Genomic DNA, 21,078 nt, shown 5'->3' on the forward strand with positions numbered 1-21,078 from the left:
CAACAAGATCGATAAAGTAGAATATATTATCCGTCTTTTTCGTGCATGTGTGTGGTCTGTCAAAATGACCTGACAAGTGTCAGAAAGTTTCATGGCTAGCTTTGTTGGTGTAATGAAGAATTAGCGAGAACCGTCCAACATTAGGATGAGCTAGCTTTGAGGAAGCGTTCAACATTTGGGTTACAGACTTCCCATACAAATGTTCTAATTTCTCTTAGAAAATGGAATTTAAGGGAATACAAATTCAAGTAGATCGTTCACTGGATATTTTTCAACTAAAGTGGAATTATGCACGGAAAAACAAACGAAAACCAAAATGCCAATACTAACCGTTCAACAATTGGCGAATTACCCTATATTTATAACATAAAATCATAAAAATATCGGGAAACTATGAGTCATATTCATGGTCTTGGGAATGGATTTTTTTTCGTGTGTTATTTAACAGCACATTGGTTAAAGAAGCTGAAATTTGAAGACGAATATATTTCAAAGTCGTTGATCAAAATCTTGTCATTACATCCAATGTGAATACACATAACGAATTATCCATGACACGGACAGCAATGATTCAGCTAGGTATGTATGTATTTGTCCAAAGGTACTTGGAAATAGATTTCACTGCTAATGTAGTGGCACCATCTGTTAGAGTTTGAAAATCAAATCGAAAAAAAAAATCAAACATTGGCGTGGACAATCAAGCCAATTCTTTCCGGAGTGAACTTACTGGGAAAGTGTGCAAATGGACAAGACAGTCAGTGTTTGCTCAGTTCAACCTACTTTGTGCTTCTCGTCGTCAACCGACGGCACAGAAACCATTCAAGCTTCCAAGATTCTCAAACCGCTACGGGCATTCCACTATAGGACGATGAAACCCTCCTTTCCAGCAGATGGAGAAAAACCATACGACTGGAAAATGAGATGCGAAAACTTCCTACGCTTGTACGTACTCTGGCACTTTTATCGAAGAAGCATCATGCCAAGCATCAGGGCGGCGAAAAGGATGAAGACCACCGCACCGTCGTCGTCGATCAATGCTTGAATACTCACTCCCACGACGCGACGTGTTCTCAGGTCAGATGCCTATACATCTATATGTACCTGCTATAGCGAAGCCAGCAGCATGGAGAAGAAATTTGCAGCGATGGCTTCCTGCTTCCCTTTTTTGCTCGAGCTGGAGCTGGAGAGAGAGCAAATGTGTCAAAATTGTTGGCTTTCCATCCCTTCCTAGTCACTCAGCAGCATTCTGACGATGTCAGACCGGGGTAAGGTGCTTTGCCATAAGTACATATTTATACCGGAAGGTGATTCCGATTTGCGTCGTTTGTTGACTTTGCCTATTCCGGCTGGTTGGTTGGGAGTGCGGATTACGAAGCTTGACTCTCTTTGGCTTCTGTCAACAGGAAAATGTCGAAACGTTGTTGTGTGGCGAGATTGACGTTGGGCCGGAAAAGGAAGCCAACGCTGAGGGTACGACATGACCGGATAGGAATTGTGTCATGGCTGGATAATGTGCTTTGTAATAAACCGAAAATGATGTAATCATGGAATTTGAAGTGTGATTTAAACACACGCACATACACAACTTTGGTTTCTTTTCGAACTTCAACTAATCTTTGGTTGAGTGCAAATCAATGCATATTTTTAAGTCAAGCTGTAGTTTGATTGTTTTTATGCGCTAAGGGTAATTCGCCAATGGACTACCCGCTTTGCGCGCAGCCACAGTTGATCAGCAGGAGTAAATCAATTTAATTCTGTATGGCGAAATGCATCTAAACTTGAATTACTTGAAATACAAAGCTTTTCCCGAAAAAATATTTGGTAGGCTTAATAGTGGTCACCATTGTGCACAACCACTACCAAATATTTTTTCGAGTAATGTGTTCCACTTTGAAGAATTTGCCTTTATATGGTATTCGCCATACAATATTTTTGCGATTTACTTTTAGCGATTTTTCGCGCATAGAAGCTAGCGCCACATTGGTCGATGCGGTGAGTAGGAAAACAGCCGATGTAGTTAATTCGTTGTTGACCTGTTAGTACTGGAATAATATAATTACATTTTCATTTATTTTTCCGTGTATAATCCATCTTAGTAGAAAATATCTAGTGTTACCGACAATATCGGCAACTATAATGCGAGAGTTATGTGTTTTGTTTATCATTGTTGTTAGTTTTTTTATTAGCTTTGTTGTGTTGAAATTAAAATAAATAAAAAATTTGTTTGTTAAATTAGTTTCCCATGCAGTTAATTGCATACAACTTTGTAATATTAGTAATCACAGTAAATAAATAATAATTTGAGAACCCCTATTAGTAATTTCTGGTGTCCAGTCTGGTACCCATTAATAATTATTACCGTGTATTTTTTTTCGTGTAAATTGCATTTTGTGTAAATTATTTTTAGCGTGTTACACCGATCTGACATTAAATGGACCAAAAATAAATTACGTAATGGGTACCGAGGATTGTTCACAATCCGCGAACTTGACTGTGGAAAAAACCGCGACCATGACGCCGCTGGTGTTACCCCACTGATGCCGACCCTGAGGGACTTCAAAGGTGAGCTGGCCTGAGCGTATGGACGCCGATGCCACAGGATGGGTGGAGCGTCACTTCCCATTGAATTTGAATTTTCTCAAATTCCATTTTCTAAGAGAAATTGAAACATTTGTCTGCATTTGTCTGACACGGTTTGATCCTCGCAGTAATTGTTATGCTTAGTTAAGGTCCAATGGAGAGTGACAGCGCGCCAGTTGCGGTAAAGCTCTAAAATCTATATATATCTATCTATCTATCTATACACACTTAGATTTTTTTGCCGAATGTCAGCAAAATAATTGCCGAGATTTGCACAGCCGAGTGCTCAGCAATCATCTCGGCAAAAGTTCAAGTTGCCGGGCACTTCGGCAAACAGGCATCCGACTAAATGTCAAATTTTGCTGGACATCTCGGCAAAAAAAATACTGACTGCCCGGCAAAAAAAACAATAACAAATCGTGAATTGCCGATCAATCAGTAAATCGTAACACGCAATAATTTGCCGAGTAATCAGTAACTTTTGAAGACTCACGCGCATTTTTAGGTAATTTCAATCAATTTGAATTAATTAAAACAATAAATTAAAAAATGGTCATTTTATTTGTCTGCTTCATAGGTATTCATTTCATTTGTATATGTAGAGAAAATCAAAGGTTGCAAATTGGATCAGAGCAAGCTCAAAAACTTGTTACCAGTGGTGCTTAAAGCATCTACTTTGAAGCACGTTGCGTTGAAAAAACCGTAGAACAACTTGTCCGACGGCGAACATTTTACGTTAAACACGGTGAACGTCGCACACAGCAAGGCAAAGGCTGATAAGATATCTGTTTCGAGCGGGATCGCTACGTTCTTCCAAACGAGTGATCCATTACCTTCTACAAACTCTTCTCCTCTTATCACAATTTGCGGAACATCTGGTTCTGGTATAGGAGCATCGGCCTGAAAATATGAAACACAATATTATAACGGTTCCAAAGGTAATCTCGCAGAGTTACGTAAACGACATTGAACATTTTGACATTTCTGGTGTTCACATATTAACCTCTTGGCCATTCGCTAAAAACTTGCTAAACAACGACAATTTGCATCGCAATCCATACCTGCTAGAGTCTTATTATTTAACCAGATATATGCCAAAATACATCGAAAATTTAAATAGCGGTATCGTCACTTTGCCAAATTACGGCAGTTTTGAGGCTCGACCCAGACTGAAGAAGGATTTCTTTGATTTGCGTACCCTAAAGCTGCTAAACTCTTGAAAATAATTAAATTATGATATAGTCACTTAGGAACTTACATTGATCCATAGGATTATTCCATGAAGAGGGTTATTCTTCCGCAGATCCTGCTCATTCCTTTCCCTTGGGCGTTTTGACCCACGAGTCGGGTTTTTCTCTCGAACAATCGCTAACGCTCGGATGAAATCATTTTTCAGGAACCGATACTTATCGCGATACCGTTCAAGAATTTTTTCTTGAAGTTCGTTCCATGCTGCTCTGAAATCCGGTGCTTTGGGATGCAATGCTTCGTAGTCCGACATTATCTACAAAAATGTGTGCATACAATTATTTCTTTTGAAAAACAGGGCAATGCAGAGAAGTTTTCATCTTACCAATAACCCGCCGAACGCTGAGGCCACCGGGAAATCCGTTAGAAATGTCAGAAATGAGCCGGCGTCTCTGTGGTCATTCCGGAACCTGATGGTCCTTTTCCAGAGATTCTTGATGTGCGTTTTGGTTTGTTCCGACGGGACCGAAAATTTCAGTTCGTTAACCTGTTATTAGAGAACAAAATTTACATTAGCATTGTTAGCATCGTTTTAATCAAAAATACTAAAACTATGAGCTGTAACTTACAAGGTCTAATCTCATTATACCGGACATCGATTTATTTTCAATTAAATTATGAAGCACTTTTCACTAAACCGGTCAGTTGTCGCCCGAACATATTATTGGAAATAAATCGACGTCCGGTGTAATGAGAATAGCCCTGAAATGTTTCAATCTTCTGTTTCGAAACGCATAATATTCTGAATATTACGTCTGCTTGTCTGTGACACCATGTTCTTACAATGTCTTTTTAGAATCCCGATACATGCTTATTCTAAGTCAACGATAAACCGTAAAGGTACACCACTCAAACGGTTGGATAAACCATGAGGTACGAGTGGCCAATTCATTCATAATGAGCGATCAGCTGATCCGAAACGTCTCGCAAAATGGCTCATATGTGCTAATCCTGGCAATCATAGCGCTTAGGGACCTTTCATAAACGACGTAGACAAAATTTTATGTTAATACCAAATAGTCTTTCGTCCGATATTAAAATTTTGAAATTTGTATGTAGCGTAGTTTTTGGTCCGACCCCATCCCCCCCTCAAAGTCTACGTAGTTTATGAACGGCTCCTAATCGAAATGACCGGTCGTGCCACAAGGTTTGACCAACCGTTTAGGCTGTTTCTGTATCCCTATACATAAATATAATACATTTCAGACAGCAGTGAAATGCTACTTAAAATATTACTGGTGTCACTAAGCCATTCACATGAATATGTAATTTAGGTATATGTACATTCTTACCAAGCATTCAAAATCTTCAACAGTTTCCAATGGTTCCGCTTGATCCGGTTCAGCGTCCGGTTGAGATTGTTGTGGGTTTTGACGACGACGGATGACTCTGTTATCTGACTTCTTAGCAAAATATTCCATTCGATAATGGATTTTCCCAGCATGCCGGCCTTCTCCGCGACCGTTCTTGTGGAACCACAAAGCCTAAAATGATTTTCAAGATAATTTCGTTGATCAATTGTATTAACAGCAGATTAAAATAATGTTTTCTCACTTTTGAATACAGAGGTTTTATTTATCTCTTAAATTGTCAGTAGTGAATGTCATTCGGCTTTGCTCAAAATTCAAACAAATAAACATGCGTGCAATGATTCATAGGTACAATGGACTTATCCACCGATGAACCGAATTCATCGCGGTCCGAAAATTTTGACACTAGAGCGGGGCCGTTCCAATCAGAATTGGACGATTCTGATTGGAACAGACCCCGCTCTAGTGTCAAAATTCTCGGACCGCGATGAATTCGGTTCATCGGTGGATAAGTCCATAGCGTGACGTACTTAATGGATGCTCCCTCACCCATCGGGTGCATCTCGCAGACCAATGCTTGCGATGTTTTATTTTAATCATCATCATCACCATTCCTAGACCAACAGTTTAAAAGAACCTAAAAAAATGCTCTGCACTCGAGGTTTAAAAGCAGTGCGCCAACGTAAACCAGGAGTGTTGGTGATGTTCTTTCTGATAATGGTATTGGCTGAAATATTTACTGTGTTTCGCTAACATTTAAATCTTTTATCTATTTATTTTTATTTTGCAAAAAAAAATGAGAAGCTCATCCAATCAAATCGTTATTAACACGACTTTCATCAATGTAACACAAAAACTGGGTTTGGATGATCGGAAGTTAATTTTCATTTTATTTTGCAAACTTTGTAATTTTACTATCTAATTAGTATATAACTATCATTTTGGGTTAAGCTAACCTAAACATCGGGTGTTTTCCTCCGTATAAAAAAGGTAAGCGAGATGAGCAAAATAAACAATTAAATAATAGGCTCTTTTTGAAAACGATTATAGAAACCGTGTGTAGAGGTTGCTGATGATTGACATCTCTCTCTTTTCATCTCACAAATGTTTTCCCAATGAAAACATGCGTAAGCTGGAAAGAGAAAGGTGTCAATCATCAGCAACCTCTGTTTGTTTACATGCTACGAAAGGAATCAAAATGATCACAAGCAATCATAAAACAAACTTGCCGTTTATTCTTATTTATTAGTGATATGAAAAACTAAAACTAATACCTAATACTGATTAATACATCGACGAAACGGTAAGTTTAATTCTGTACAGTGTGCTCTGCTCAGACTAAATAGTAATTTAGAAGCATTTCCAATTTGATGGTTATTTTTTGCAGGTTGAATGAATCAGCTATTCAGGAAAGCGGTAAATGTGGATTTCCAATTAGAACTACCAAGAACGTCACCCGATAGAAATGCAATTGCAATTACTGTTTGTGGACCGGATGGTGAATTCTATCTCTTGATTATTTAGTATTGAACTTTGAATGAAAAAAAAAAATGAACAATGGCGTGAAATTGTGTAATTATCAATTGTGGTGTGAACTAATTGTAGATACTGGTGAACTTCTAGAAAATAAATAGTGAATGGATCCGTAATCAACACAGTCGCATAATTACGCAAAGAAATTATTTTGTTAGACTCAAGCTCAAAATGTTTCTCAAAGTGTTTCAGTATGGTACAATCTTGTAATGATTATAAAAGGATGATTTACTTACATGTGGTACATCGGAGGCAGCAGATCCAAGGATGGGGTACGTCTTTACAAGCGATTTTGCTATCATTTCCTTATGGAATGTGGATGGCCTCCTACAACGAGTTTTATAAAATACTAGCACGTCCTAGCCTTACATAAGAATGAAAACATACTCGCCATACACTGCTCGCAAACAGTCACACAAGATGTGGGAGATCTGCGTTATCATTTTTTCGTTTGAATTTTGACCTTCCTTCAGGCGTTCAATCAAATTCCTGCCTGTTTCGGTTTTGCAAAGTATAGTGTCGATGTTGATTTCCTGCAAAAATAGAGATTTATAAATGAAATGTGTAGTTTGAGTGTTTGGGCCGTCCATGAATCAAGAGATCTTTGTAAGGGATAGTTTGATGCCAGGGGGAAATGGTTCAAAATGCCACAATAATATTTTTTAATCTTTCAAAGTACAAACAAAAGTGATTAACAAATGTGATTGGATAAATAAATGAGTTCATAGGCGGTTTATTACTTTAGGATTATATGTGATAAAAACGAAACCAAAACAAACAAACTGAAACACGTAACAAAACCAAACCTTATTTGTATGTAAAAGAACATACAAAGCTCGTTCTTTAAATGTAGTAGAAAGTAATGGTTTGGCATATATTTGTTTTAATTTGGCATACCTTATTGCTGACTGCACCCCAAATTGGATTGACATAATAGTTAATTTCCGAACACTGTCCATACACCCTCAAAGTGTGATTGCAGCACAGGACCAGATCGAGTTGAGGTCTTCGAGGCCCTTGTTCCTTGTAAATAGAGGAATAAGTGCACCGAAGACGTCGAGACGATTCGAGGCAAATGTGCCCTTTTATCACATTTTTTAGGCGTACCTAAAGGTGTGATAGTTCAATTTGGGGTGTAATCTGCAATACCTTATGTATTCATCATGAACCACTTTCCCTCATATGTTACATTTACTGTATTATCTATTAGCATAGAATTGCATTTACCTGATCAAGATTAATAGACTTGTAGATGTCTTCTGGATTTGTGCTGACATCAGCCTCAACAGTGGGATCGTCTTCTTCTTTTCCAGTGTTCGCGCCGGTGTCTTCGGTTTCATCAAGCCTTTCTTCAATGATTAGATCGGTGTATTGCCTTTGGATTTTTTGGATCAATTTGATTTTCTTCGTCGATAATTCCAGTCTGGTAAAGTCGTCCTTGTCCAGCATCATGAATGTTTCCATGTCCGTGACCTCTTCGTGAACTGAATGTTTGATACATATTGAAAGTTATTTAATGAAATATAAATATAAAATATATTTTAGATATTACGTGTACTTAATAATCGCGGTGATAATTTCTCCTAGAGATGTATTTTTTGTCGCTTCCATACGGAGTCCAAAAAGCAAACGTGGTGTGCAAATGAATATCTTCAAAATTGAGCATTTGTTCATTTGTATTCACCTCCACTTCGTATGCTTGCAGAAAATCGTTATATAACTTGGTGATACATAGTTTTACAAGGAAGTAAATTCTGCTGTCGATCACAACGATCTCCCTGATGATCCCGTACGATGGATAGTTCTTATCCTTGGCATTTTTGAGGCAGACAATCAAGTTTGAACGGAAATCAATACCATTTATCGTTACCTTTTTCGGTATAAAGACTACAGCTATGGAAGGTTGCAGAAAGGCTTTACTCAGACAAGATTCTCGTGCTACGATGGTTCCCGGTCCGTAGGTTATACTATCAGCAAACGGGTTGTCCAGAATGTCCGTTACCATTCTGAAAGTCTGTCGCTTGGCTAAACTTTTGCAGATATTTTTAAAATTTCTGCATGTGGTTGCTTGGTTTTTTAGAGCTTTGTTCTTCTGCTCAAACACAAGACAGTTGAATTGTTTCATGTTGCCACTTCGTTTTATGCAGAGAATATAGTGGTCCAGATGGTGATTTTTATTGATTCTTTTTTTGAATTTTGCGTAGAAGAGCTCCTCATACAACCTGATGTGCTCTTCTAAGGACGCCAACATGTGGTCCGAAATTATTAAAGACATCAATATCCGGGTTATATTTATTAAATGTCCGATCATCATCATATATGGGCAATCTTCGGTAACCTTATGACCAAAGAGAAAGGGAAATGCCCTCAACAAAAGCAAATTTTGAGAAGCGGTTTGCTTTAATCTGTACGTAGATGGTCTGGAGAGCATTTCATCCGTATAATTAGCCGAAGGTCGATTTTTCTTGTCGATGTAACCGTATGAGAACATGTGAATACGCTGGTTTATGTAGTCGATAGTCATTCCTAGCTCCTTTGTTTTGTAGTAATGGCTCAACACTAACTGGATAGTTAATGGAATAAGTCCTTCGGCGATATCGTGCATTGCATCAAGGGCAAAGTTCTCAGTTACGTGGAAGTTTTCGAGCTCGTTTAGGATACATCCTCCTTGTTTTAATCCGCATTCCGATCTAGTAATCTCGCCAGACTCAAGTTTAGCCAAATTAGTTTGATACCACTCTTTGGTCCGCAACGGAAATGTTTGGAATGGATTTTCGTGGAATATTGGTCTTGGAATCGTGCATATTCTACAAAAATACTTCGCACTTGGGCCAAGAAGACCGAAAATCTCGTGAAGTGCTAATGTGTCCCCGCAAAAAATGGTCACAATTGCTCGTAACTCGAACTTTTCAGAACCGTAATAAACCGTAACGCCGTTTTCAAGTTTCTGTAGATCTTTTATCATGGGTTGAAGAATTTTGTTGTATCCGTGCTTTTTGGCGTCTACAGCAGTTACGTATAATAAAGGAAAAATCGAACGGGGCGAGCTGTTCCATTTATCAGGCATGTTTTGGATTTTAAAGTTAAATACTGAAATCTTATTGATGCCAGCTCTTGAGCTTAATGGGTTGCCAAGCTCAACATCATCTTGGTATAAATCCAATCTTATGGCATTTGGGAAGTCTTTGAAAAACTGGCTTTTCTTGAAAGTTTCTCCTGTTCGAAATGTGTGGTACTCCTTAACAAACTGATCATTTTCTTGACTATCATCTAACAGTTTTCGCGTTTGAGGGTTCCGAAATATGAGTTTGAGGGTTTCAATGACAGGTATATAAGTAAATGTTTCATTAATTCGAACTCGCTTTGAGATTCCGTTAACGTGTCGGATGTCTTCACGCGTCTGTAACATTTTTTCCACAGGATTTGGAATAGAGACAGCAAGTTTGTTCAGAAATTGAGTTTGTTTAGCAGATGTCGAGACGTCGGAGAATAAATCAGGCAAATGGAAACAGTTTAAAAATAACACCGCCTCCTGTGATGTTTGATCGATTTCATTTTTTTCCAGAAATGACTGGGTATTTTCCTGGAAATATTCGGAAAGCATGCGAACGAGTGTTTCACATACTGTAATCATTTCCGTAATTTTGGACTGTGGCAGGGAAACGTCCTTCGCAAGGCGACAAATACCAAGTGATAAACATTCTTTAATCCGAGAAAGAGATGAAGTACTAGTTTTCCCAGTGGTATAGCCTGCCTGGTCATCGGAGGAAGACGCAGGAATCTGGATCCTGGGTTTTTTAATACAAGGCTCATCATCGGATCCCAAGTCAACATTAACGTTGTGCTCGGTGGAATCGGCAGGGTTAGTGCTGTGTACAGGATGTTGCAGAACTATATGTCGCTTTAATGATTTAAAATGGTCATATCGGGACTTGCATTTGGGAATCATGCAGTCGTAGAATATACTGGATGGGTTGAAGTCATTGTTCCGGATATGTTGGTTAACATGCCGCTGAAGTTCGTCGACATATCCAACAATAACTTCGCGGCAAAAAAAGCACGTCAAACGAGGCATCTACAAACAAATAACAATTAAATATAATACTTACGGAGAAGATCGTAGAGTCTTACGTCTTCTGTCCTGATGACTTCTAGGGCGTGGTCCATTACGGGGCCGAAACTTCGCTTTACGTCCTCAGAAACTTGCTCCATATCCAGGAAATTACTTTTACACTTTTACTGGCTGCAACACTTGGAATAAAAATGGCGCTGGCGACCGGCACGCGTGAGACTCCGAGTGACAGCTGCGTTACTGATTATCGGCAATATGTAACGCATATACCGAAATCCCGGCAAACGCGATTGCTGATATCGGTACAATCGCCGAATACCGAACAGATCAGCAATTTCGTTTGACGAAATTCGGCATGTTGAGATACTTTTACGGTTTTTTAGTAAACATTTTTACTGAATCTCGGTAATTAATGTTTTTATTGCTGAAATATCGGCAATTTTCTATTTTGCCGTTCTCACTCGGCATTTTTTTTTGCCGAGCTCGAGAATTGGTTTTAAGTGTGTATATATAAAAATGAATTTCTGTCTGTCTGTCTGTCTGTCCGTCTGTCTGTCTGTCTGTCCGTCTGTCTGTCTGTCTGTCTGTCTGGCCGCTATGCATTCGGAAGCTACTGAACCGATCGGTGTTTTTTGTCATTCCTTACTTTAGTCCGATCACTTGAAGCCTATCCTCGCTAACATAATCTTCCCCCATGACTCAATAATGATCACTCCTGAACTTGTGTTCAGCAGTCAGTGGTGAATTAGCACAGCACGCGGCAATCAACTGAACATCGCCTTATACTTCAACAGCTGTTCAGCCCAAAACACGTCCCAACTAACAATTGCAAGTCACAAACAAGCAAGCTTGCTGAATTGTTGCTTAATAATGGTAATGATAGCTGAACTAAAATTATGCTCTACACATTACTGTTTAAGGGGGTGGAAGCTCAGGTAAAATATTATCTCCTGAGCGCCCATTAAAAACACCACCCCCGGCGAAGACTGGCGCTCGAGCCTAGCTATTTAGCACTGTAATTGAAGGAAATGCCAATGCAGAACCCGTAGCTTCCGGGAAGGTAAGCCCAGCTCCCTGGGTTAGTGGGTTGGTGTCAAGCCCTGCGAGCCAGCCGTAAAAAAGACTAGCACCGGAAAATCAACAAGAGAAGAATGCGAACCGATACCAATGGCGACGACCACAGCGACGAAAAGGGACTTGCGATTGGAAGCTCGGTACGTGGAACTGCAGATCTCTCAACTTCATCGGGAGCACCCGCATACTCGCCGATATACTGAAGAACCGCGGGTTCGGAATCGTAGCGCTGCAGGAGGTGTGTTGGACAGGATCTATGGTGCGAACGTTTAGAGGTAATCATACCATCTACCAGAGTTGCGGCAACACACGTGAGCTGGGAACAGCTTTTATAGTGATGGGCAACATGCAGAGGCGCGTGATCGGTTGGTGGCCGATCGACGAAAGAATGTGCAGGTTGAGGATCAAGGACGATTGGAAAGTTCAGCGCCCACCAGCTGACGAACGAAAATGGCCTACGCCTCATCGAATTCGCCGCCTCCAAGAACATGGCCATTCGTAGCACCTTCTTCCAGCACAACCTCCCGTATCGTTACACCTGGAGATCACCACAACAAACGGAATCGCAAATCGACCACGTTCTGATTGATGGACGGCACTTCTCCGACATTATCGGCGTCAGGACCTATCGTGGCGCTAATATCGACTCTGATCACTACCTGGTGATGGTTAAACTGCGCCCAAAACTCTCCGTTATTAACAATGTACAGTACCGGCGGCCGCCCCGGTACGATCTAGAGCGACTGAAGCAACCGGATGTCGCCACCGCATACGCGCAGAATCTCGAGGCAGCGTTGCCGGACGAGGGTGTGCTCGATGTGGCCCCTCTAGAGGACTGCTGGAGTACAGTCAAAGCAGCCATCAACAACGCAGCCGAGAGCACTATCGGGTACGTAGAACGGAGTCGACGAAACGATTGGTTCGACGAGGAGTGCAGAGCGGTTCTGGAGGAGAAGGATGCAGCGCGGGCGGTAATGCTGCAGTATGGAACCCGACAGAATGTGGAGCGATACAGACAGAAGCGGAAGCAGCAGACCCGTCTCTTCCGGGAGAAAAAGCGCCGCCTGGAAGAAGCGGAGTGCGAGGAAATGGAACTGCTGTGCCGTTCACAGGAAACACGCAAGTTCTACCAGAAGCTCAACGCATCCCGCAAAGGCTACGTGCCGCAAGCCGAAATCTGCAGGGATAAGGACGGGAGCCTCCTGACGGACAAACGTGAGGTGATCGAAAGGTGGAAGCAGCACTTCGACGAGCACTTGAATGGCGAAGAGAATGTAGGCATGGAGGGCCAAGGCAGCGGAGGAAATGACTATGTTGGTGCAGTAGAGGACGGGAACGAACCAACTCCCACGCTGAGGGAAGTTAAGGATGCCATCCACCAGCTCAAAAACAACAAAGCGGCTGGTAAGGACGGTATCGCAGCAGAACTCATCAAGATGGGCCCGGAAAAGTTGGCCACCTGTCTGCATCAGTTAGTAGTCAAGATCTGGGAAACCGAACAGCTACCGGAGGAGTGGAAGGAAGGGATAATCTGTCCCATCCACAAGAAAGGCGACAAGTTAATGTGTGAGAACTTTCGAGCGATCACCATTTTGAATGCCGCCTACAAAGTGCTATCCCAGATCATCTTCTGTCGTCTTTCACCTAAAGTAAATGAGTTCGTGGGAAGTTACCAAGCCGGTTTCATCGACGGCCGGTCAACAACGGACCAGATCTTCACCGTACGGCAAATCCTCCAGAAATGCCGTGAATACCAGGTCCCAACGCATCACTTGTTCATCGACTTCAAGGTGGCATACGACAGTATCGACCGCACAGAGCTATGGAAAATTATGGACGAGAACAGCTTTCCCGGGAAGCTGACTAGACTGATAAGAGCAACGATGGACGGTGTGCAGAACAGCGTAAGGATTTCGGGTGAACTATCCAGTTCATTTGAATCTCGACGAGGACTACGACAAGGTGATGGACTTTCCTGCCTACTATTCAACATCGCCCTTGAAGGTGTTATGCGGCGAGCCGGGCTCAACAGCCGGGGTACGATCTTCACGAAATCCAGCCAATTTGTCTGTTTTGCGGATGACATGGATATTATTGCTAGAACATTTGGAACGGTGGCAGAACTGTACACCCGCCTGAAACGTGAAGCAGCAAAGGTCGGACTGGTGGTGAATGCGGCTAAGACAAAGTACATGCTGGTTGGTGGGACTGACCGAGACAGGACAAGCCTTGGCAGCAATGTTACGATAGACGGGGATACTTTCGAGGTGGTAGAAGAATTCGTCTACCTCGGTTCCTTGCTAACGGCTGACAATAGGGGAGACTGGGGAGACTTGATCCCTTTTTCTTAATTTGCCTGTAATTTCAAGAAAAACACAAAACTTGATCCGTTTTTCGTACAGAATGGAAGGTAAACATCTATTGCAAGTTTATGCACAACAGAAGGACTTTGAATTACTGTTAAAGTTTTCAAAACTGTGTTTTTATGGAAGCATGCCTTATGATGATTTTTTAAAAAATGGGCCACAATTGATCCCCTTTTGAGCACATGGTTAGTTTAAAGGGAAAATAACCAGAGAAGCTTCCTATTCATTTTCATTTAAAGTTGTCTTATGATTTTGATGAATATGGTGAATTTGAAATTATAATATTTCCTTAAATTGTTAAGGTTATGCTGTATTTTGAAAATGGGGAGACTTGATCCCTCTTTTTATGGTATGTAATAAAATAATAATTATCAAACATGATTTATCAATGAATATACTAGAATTCCGAGTAAATAGAGGCTTCCAAATAGAATTTTATTTTTCACATGTTTAATGTGTGTGTAATCCTCAAGGGATCAAGTCTCCCCATGTCACTGTTGTGTATACCAAGCTGCATTAATTAAAATATTTATATAACAGCCTTATTTGAATAAATACGTTTGATAGTATCTTATTTACACTATGTGCTGTAAAATTTTGACACGATTTGGTTCAATTTTTACAAAGTTATTGAGATTTTTCGGAATCGCCCAAAAGATTTCTGAAGGACTGAAAACAAACCATCAGCCATTAAAAAATAATGCAATGCACAATCAAAATCAATTGTAATCAAAACATTGTCGTCTGTCAAGATGTAGTTTTGTAAAAAATATGCTAGAAGAAAACTGTTTTTGATTCCGAGAAAATATGGGGGGAACAAGTCTCCCCAGGGATCAAGTCTCCTCAGTCTCCCCTAACGTGAGCCGTGAAATACGAAGGCGCATCATCAGTGGAAGTCGTGCCTACTATGGACTCCAGAAGAAACTGCGGTCAAAAAAGATTCACCCCCGCACCAAATGTACCATGTACAAGACGTTAATAAGACCGGTGGTTCTCTACGGACACGAGACATGGACGATGCTCGAGGAGGACCTGCAAGCACTCGGAGTTTTCGAGCGACGGGTGCTAAGGACGATCTTCGGCGGCGTGCAGGAGAACGGTGTGTGGCGGAGAAGGATGAACCACGAGCTCGCTGCACTTTACGGCGAACCCAGCATCCAGAAAGTGGCCAAAGCCGGAAGGATACGATGGGCAGGGCATGTTGCAAGAATGCCGGACAACAACCCTGCAAAGTTGGTGTTTGCTAACCATCCGGTTGGTACAAGAAGGCGTGGAGCGCAGAGAGCACGATGGGCGGACCAGGTGGAGCGTGATCTGGCGAGTTTTGGTCGTGACCGACGTTGGACAGCTGCAACTGCAAATCGAGAATTATGGCGGAAAATTGTTGATTCAGTATTATCATGAATTTGATGTTAACTAAATAAATGAATATTACTGTTTAAATGACTTTTCAATTGAGAAAGTAGTCAATATTCGACTTTCCTCATCGGTATCAACAATGATACATTAAAACACTTTTCAAAAGTTTAACAAGAAATTTATTCGACAAGCATTGATTCCTTAACAAAAGAGTTTAACAAAAACATTTGTCTGCATCTTATTAAGCTGATGTATCGATAAGCATATGCTCCTGAACAATGTGCTTTTCACTTGTCAAACAAACGCCTGCAGTCCGTCATAGTTTTACTCGGAACTTTGTTCGGATTATGGGATAAATCATGGCTAAAACTGTTAAGACAACCAAGTTATTAAAGAACCACTATTTTAAACGAATCACATAAAATAAAACAGAATAGAGTTATGTAATTTAAGGCGAAACTGGAAGCATTTTCTCATTTTTAAGGTTTTTGATTTTTTATTAAATAACGAAGCAATATTTTCAAAATCGGTTTTCGTGCACATGTAGAGTATGGATCAAGGTATCTTCTGAATTTTTTTGAGGTGGAAAATGTTTTCCATTTTTGCAGAAACCATTTTTTGTGAAATTTTGTTCAAAAATGGTTTCTGCAAAAACGAAAAACATTTTCCACTACAAAAAAAATCAGAAGATACCTTGATCCATACTCTACATGTGCACGAGTTCTGAAAAGTAATGGATCAATCGTATAAATCAAAATTCAACAAATTCAAGTGCAGTGCAAAAATAAACAATCCAAAGTGCAACCGTCATAATCTACGGGGCATGTCATTAAGATTGATAGATAAAATTCATTCCATGGGATATACACATGAAATCGACGAATCGATGAGTATTTGTGAGTCATGTCGTGGATTGATAAGTCACAACAGAAGCCCGAATACGAAAAAACGCCGATCGGATGGAAACGACGAAACTATGCAACCATCATTTAGTGGGCAGCAACATCATGATGTTCCAGAACCAGAACCGTCAACGAGTGGTCAACAAATCGAACATGAGCTGGGTAAGTAAGCCTTCAACGTGTTAGCTTCTTTTATATAACTCATTTTGCAGCTCGTTGCAAAACTATATTTTTCAGTATTCTTCGCATTTATCCAACCCGGCAAGCCTCGTTGGATAAATGTACTACTTGTGCGAAAAAAAATCATTTTTGCAACTCATTGCATAAATAACTATCATTAACTTTCCACTGCATTCATTATTATATTGTTAACCTTAACTTTTATCTTACAGATATGGTACCATCTATTTCATCATTGGAGTCAATTCCGTCAACAGATCAACTACAGGGTCCCCATAATATTGAGAAGTTTAATACCATTGCTGAAACATTGAGTTTATCGCCAATCTCATCTAGAAACATGAGAAGTATGGAATATCGCATAAACAAATCATTGCAGATTACGAAAGCAGTTCGAAAAAATATCTTCGGAATAGATTCAACGGATGTTGGCAAAGTGGAGGCGTATGACGAGATAATTATGCTGTTAAAGGATAAGTTCAATCACCCTACAACTGACAGAAGCGAACAGATTAAAATACTATCTGTACTTCCTAAGTCTTGGTCGGTAAATAAAATCACAAGAGAGTTTAACGCACCAATGTATATGGCGAGGCAGGTGAAGGATCTTGTTTATGAACAGGGTATTCTTTGTACCACCGAAAAAAGAAGGGGGCATGGTATTGATGACGATACAAAAGAAATAGTAAGAGAATTTTTTGATGATAATGATATCAGCAGGCCAATGCCAGGAACAAATGATTTTGTTTCTGAGGTTCGAAATGGAAAAAAAACAACAAGTTCAAAAACGACTTTTGATGATGTCGCTCAAAGAGGCTTATATGATTTTTGTAGATATGTACAAAACTGTGAATATTGGTTTCACAGTATTTACACAGTTGCGACCAAAGCATTGTATTTTACTTGATTCTACTGGTATACATAATGTATGCATAATGCATATGTACTATTCATGAAAATGTAAATTTAATGTTCCACAGTATAAGAATTGTGTCACAAGATGAAATAATACAAAAAATGCTTTGCGATATTTCCACCAGAACAGATAATTGCTTTTTCCGTGCTTGTGAAAAGTGTGCTTGTAATGAACACATTGAAGAGGAACTTACATTGATATTAGAATCAAATGACAAAGAAGAGATTATATTTCAGCAGTGGTTGAATACTGATCGCTGTAATTTAGAAACGATTATTAAACCTGTTGATGAATTTGTTCCGTATCTTGTTGATAAAATTGACAAACTTATAACACACGACTTTATTCATAAACAACAATCATCATTTCTCAGAAATAAAAAAAAGATACATTAAAGGATGATGAAATTCTTGCGATTTGTGATTTGATTTGAAAGATAATAAACTTGTAAATGTTAGCTTCATTATCATATCGAAAGTAATGGCTCACGATACAGTTGCGGTCCAGTTGTTCATCTCAAAAATGATAGATTTTATGAAACAATTAACGATTTTTTCTAAAATTTATTTTATGTCTGATGGGGCAGCATCACAATACAAAAATAAGAAGAACTTTGCTAGTCTATGTAGATTCCAGTCAAAGCATGCATTAAGAGCAGAATGGCATTCTTTTGCAACGTCCCACGGTAAAGGTCCATGTGATGCTATTGGTGGCACTCTCAAGCGAATGGCAAAGAGAGCAAGTCTTGCTCGAGATTATGGAAATACCATAACAACTCCAAGAGAGTTATATAACTGGGCAGTTGTAAAGACAGATAAAAATATAACTAAATTAAATTTCTGTTACGTATCCACTGAACAGTACATTAAAATGTCAGAAGATCTCGAAGAAATATATAATAACGCCAAAACAATACCAGGCACTCAGAAATTCCATAGTTTTTTGCCTATTCCTGGCGACAAAGTAAAGGCAAACAGGTATTCTAATTCAGAAGATGAACCAAAAATATTTAGTATGATCGGAAAAAAATAGAAAAGAACATGTTTGAAATTGGCTCTAAGACACATATATATATATATATTTGAAAAAATCATAATTATAAATAGTTGTATATTTAAAAGTGCACTTCAATACATATTGCGATCAAACATTACATTTCCTAAGAAAATACATTTGTAATATTTTGAAGTTTTTTATGTATAGGAAAACCCTTCCAAATGATTGAATAAATAACACAAAATCTCCTAGAAAATTGAGTTTCATTGCATTCTGGGATTGTTATGGCCTTCATTGGGTTTATTGTTAATAACAAAATACACTGAAAAAAAATCATTCGAACAAGAAAACGTTTTTGTTAGAAAAACTTTTTTTTTCTTAAAAGTGCCCATCTTGTGATGTATGGACGGTTGGTAGGGAACATAATTACCTGTCTTGAGACAAAATTTCATCAAAATCAAAAATGGTGTTTTTTTTAAATCAACTTTGAATTTTTAGAAATGATTTTTTTCAGTGTAGGGCTCATTTTGGATTTTTTTAGTATTTTTTTCTTAAAATTTGACTTATTTTGTGATAATCACCCATACAACACTTTTTTGTAGGAGTAGTCATTTTTTGATTAAAAACATTTTTAAAAAATCCATAAAAAAAGTTTAGCCCTTTTCAAAAGTCAGTCGAGAAAAAAATTAGAAAAATGAGTATGCAAAGTGGCTTATCTGGGCAAGGTCTACACACCAAGAAAGTTTCGTTGTAATCTGAGAGGGTGCTGCCAACATTTGTCCGAGTTGGCGCGAAATCCGTCACATACATATAAACATATGACACGAATGCCTCCTAAAGGTAAAGTGTCACTAATAAATAATAATAATAATAATAATAATAATAATAATAATAATAATATAAACATACAAATAGACAAACATGCAAGCATATAAACATACAAGCATATAAACATACAATCATACATACATCGACTTTTGTATGTATTGATTAACAACTCTGCCGAAGAAATAAACTGTAAATTATTAACCATTGATTCCAGGGAAATAACTTTTTCTCCCATTGGAAATGATGCTCACAGATCGTGACAATATGCATTCTTTGCAGCATCGTTTACGCCACCTAGTGAACCAGTCACATACTATATTGCCCACTATGAACAAGGTATGGGTGTGGAGAACATCTTCTCTGAAGAAAGTATTCTAAAATTTTGCATTATTCTGGAGATATTCACATCAAAAGGACTGTCCTATAAATAGGACGCTGGGCGGATATGGGTTAAGCCACAACACTAAGAAATACTCTACAGAAGCAACGAGTCAAAAAGAACAATTACTACAGATTACGACCTTATTTGTTTGTTAATGTATCAAGTGTCTATCCCAAGTAACAATTTCATTGCTGATTAGTTTTGTTTGATTTTTATTAGAGTTTTATTACAGCAATAATTAAAACTCGCAGTTTTATGACTGCTTTTATGAAAGCCATTGATAAAATGTTTTATAGTATACTTGAAGATATCCATAAAGACAGATTTTAAGAGTAAACAAAACTTTCCGATTTGTAAACCTTCTGGTAATCATTATTACCATAATAAAACTGTTAAAACTTTTAACAGATGGCGATCCGTTCGATTAGTAACGACATCTGTTGGTGGAAGAGCAGAAACTATGACACTGCTAGGTTTATTGCGGTCATCATAAAAGTAAACTTGCTTTTGTTTTATTTTCGCTGATTATGGTCGTCGCCATATTGAAGAATTAGCTTACGTGAATGAAAAATTGTTAATTTTGATTAAATTAGCAATGAATTGATAGTTTGCAACCATTTTCATAACATGCTCACATAAATAAACTCTCTCTGCTGAGTTTTCTTGTGATTCGGGATAGTTTTACTAAATTCACAAATTGATTTATTTCATTCCAAGATGATAATATTCACTATTTTCGAAGCGCATTAATTTTATGATTCTGCAACCCCAATATTCACGGTAAATTCGAATGCGCATTAGCCTACCACCTCAATAACTACTAAAATACTACTTTGAAATAATCGCTTTCTACTTACGAATGATGTATCGTCCTGAACATTACGTGCCATCGAAGAAGCTTCTCTGCATTTTGAGCTGTCATAGTTGTTGTTGAAAAAAAAAACAACAACAATCGAGAGGTTTTAAAACGGGTTTATTGCTACTCTTAATGCGGTTTGCAAAACCTCTCCGAGAGTGGTCCACTTAGCCGGAAGATGCTCTTAAAGAGGTTATCAACAGGTTTTGATGTATGATTCAGTTTTATTGCAAGTTTTATAAAATTGGTCATGAAGATCTCTTGTAGAGCCGAACAAAACTTAAAATGTTACTTGGGATATTTTGCAGCCTTGCCATTTTGGAATGAATGCATAAACAAACTTCATTTTTACACAAATGTAAATGAAGTTTGTTCATGCATCCATTCCAAATAGCTGAACTGCAACGATTTGTGCACATCCATGCGTATTACGTGCCATGGTAATAAATATATCTCTCACTTTATTAGACCACAAC

The 21,078-nt window shown here is 38.9% G+C and overlaps 3 protein-coding genes and 1 long non-coding RNA gene across 5 annotated transcripts; 2 read left to right on the forward strand and 2 right to left on the reverse strand.

The window, feature by feature from the left end:
- Positions 1-3,122: 3,122 nt before the first annotated feature.
- On the reverse strand, positions 3,123-8,362 carry LOC109397381 (uncharacterized). 2 transcript variants are annotated; one of them, XM_062856153.1, is made up of 8 exons: positions 8,224-8,362; positions 7,899-8,155; positions 7,059-7,204; positions 6,908-6,998; positions 5,121-5,312; positions 4,154-4,315; positions 3,839-4,084; positions 3,123-3,480 (listed from the first exon to the last, which is right to left on the reverse strand). In XM_062856153.1, the coding sequence occupies exons 2-8, from the start codon at positions 8,133-8,135 to the stop codon at positions 3,208-3,210; spliced, it is 1,347 nt and encodes a 448-aa protein (XP_062712137.1). In that variant the 5' UTR covers positions 8,136-8,155; positions 8,224-8,362; the 3' UTR covers positions 3,123-3,207. The 2 variants fall into 2 exon arrangements, with proteins under 2 accessions (XP_062712137.1, XP_062712138.1); XM_062856154.1 differs by having other exon boundaries at positions 8,230-8,332.
- On the forward strand, positions 5,661-7,425 carry LOC109401964 (uncharacterized). The gene is made up of 2 exons (XR_003892434.2): positions 5,661-6,441; positions 6,526-7,425. It is a non-coding gene; the product is annotated as an uncharacterized LOC109401964 (long non-coding RNA).
- On the reverse strand, positions 8,230-10,935 carry LOC134289734 (uncharacterized). Its single transcript, XM_062856152.1, has 2 exons — positions 10,803-10,935; positions 8,230-10,746 (listed from the first exon to the last, which is right to left on the reverse strand). The coding sequence occupies exons 1-2, from the start codon at positions 10,881-10,883 to the stop codon at positions 8,230-8,232; spliced, it is 2,598 nt and encodes an 865-aa protein (XP_062712136.1). The 5' UTR covers positions 10,884-10,935.
- A 5,337-nt stretch (positions 10,936-16,272) lies between these two features.
- On the forward strand, positions 16,273-19,330 carry LOC134291434 (uncharacterized). The gene is made up of 2 exons (XM_062859166.1): positions 16,273-16,606; positions 16,837-19,330. The coding sequence occupies exons 1-2, from the start codon at positions 16,276-16,278 to the stop codon at positions 17,529-17,531; spliced, it is 1,026 nt and encodes a 341-aa protein (XP_062715150.1). The 5' UTR covers positions 16,273-16,275; the 3' UTR covers positions 17,532-19,330.
- The last annotated feature ends 1,748 nt before the right edge of the window (positions 19,331-21,078 follow it).

This window comes from Aedes albopictus, chromosome 3, assembly GCF_035046485.1.
Source record: "Aedes albopictus strain Foshan chromosome 3, AalbF5, whole genome shotgun sequence".
NCBI classification, from domain to species: Eukaryota; Metazoa; Arthropoda; class Insecta; order Diptera; family Culicidae; genus Aedes; species Aedes albopictus.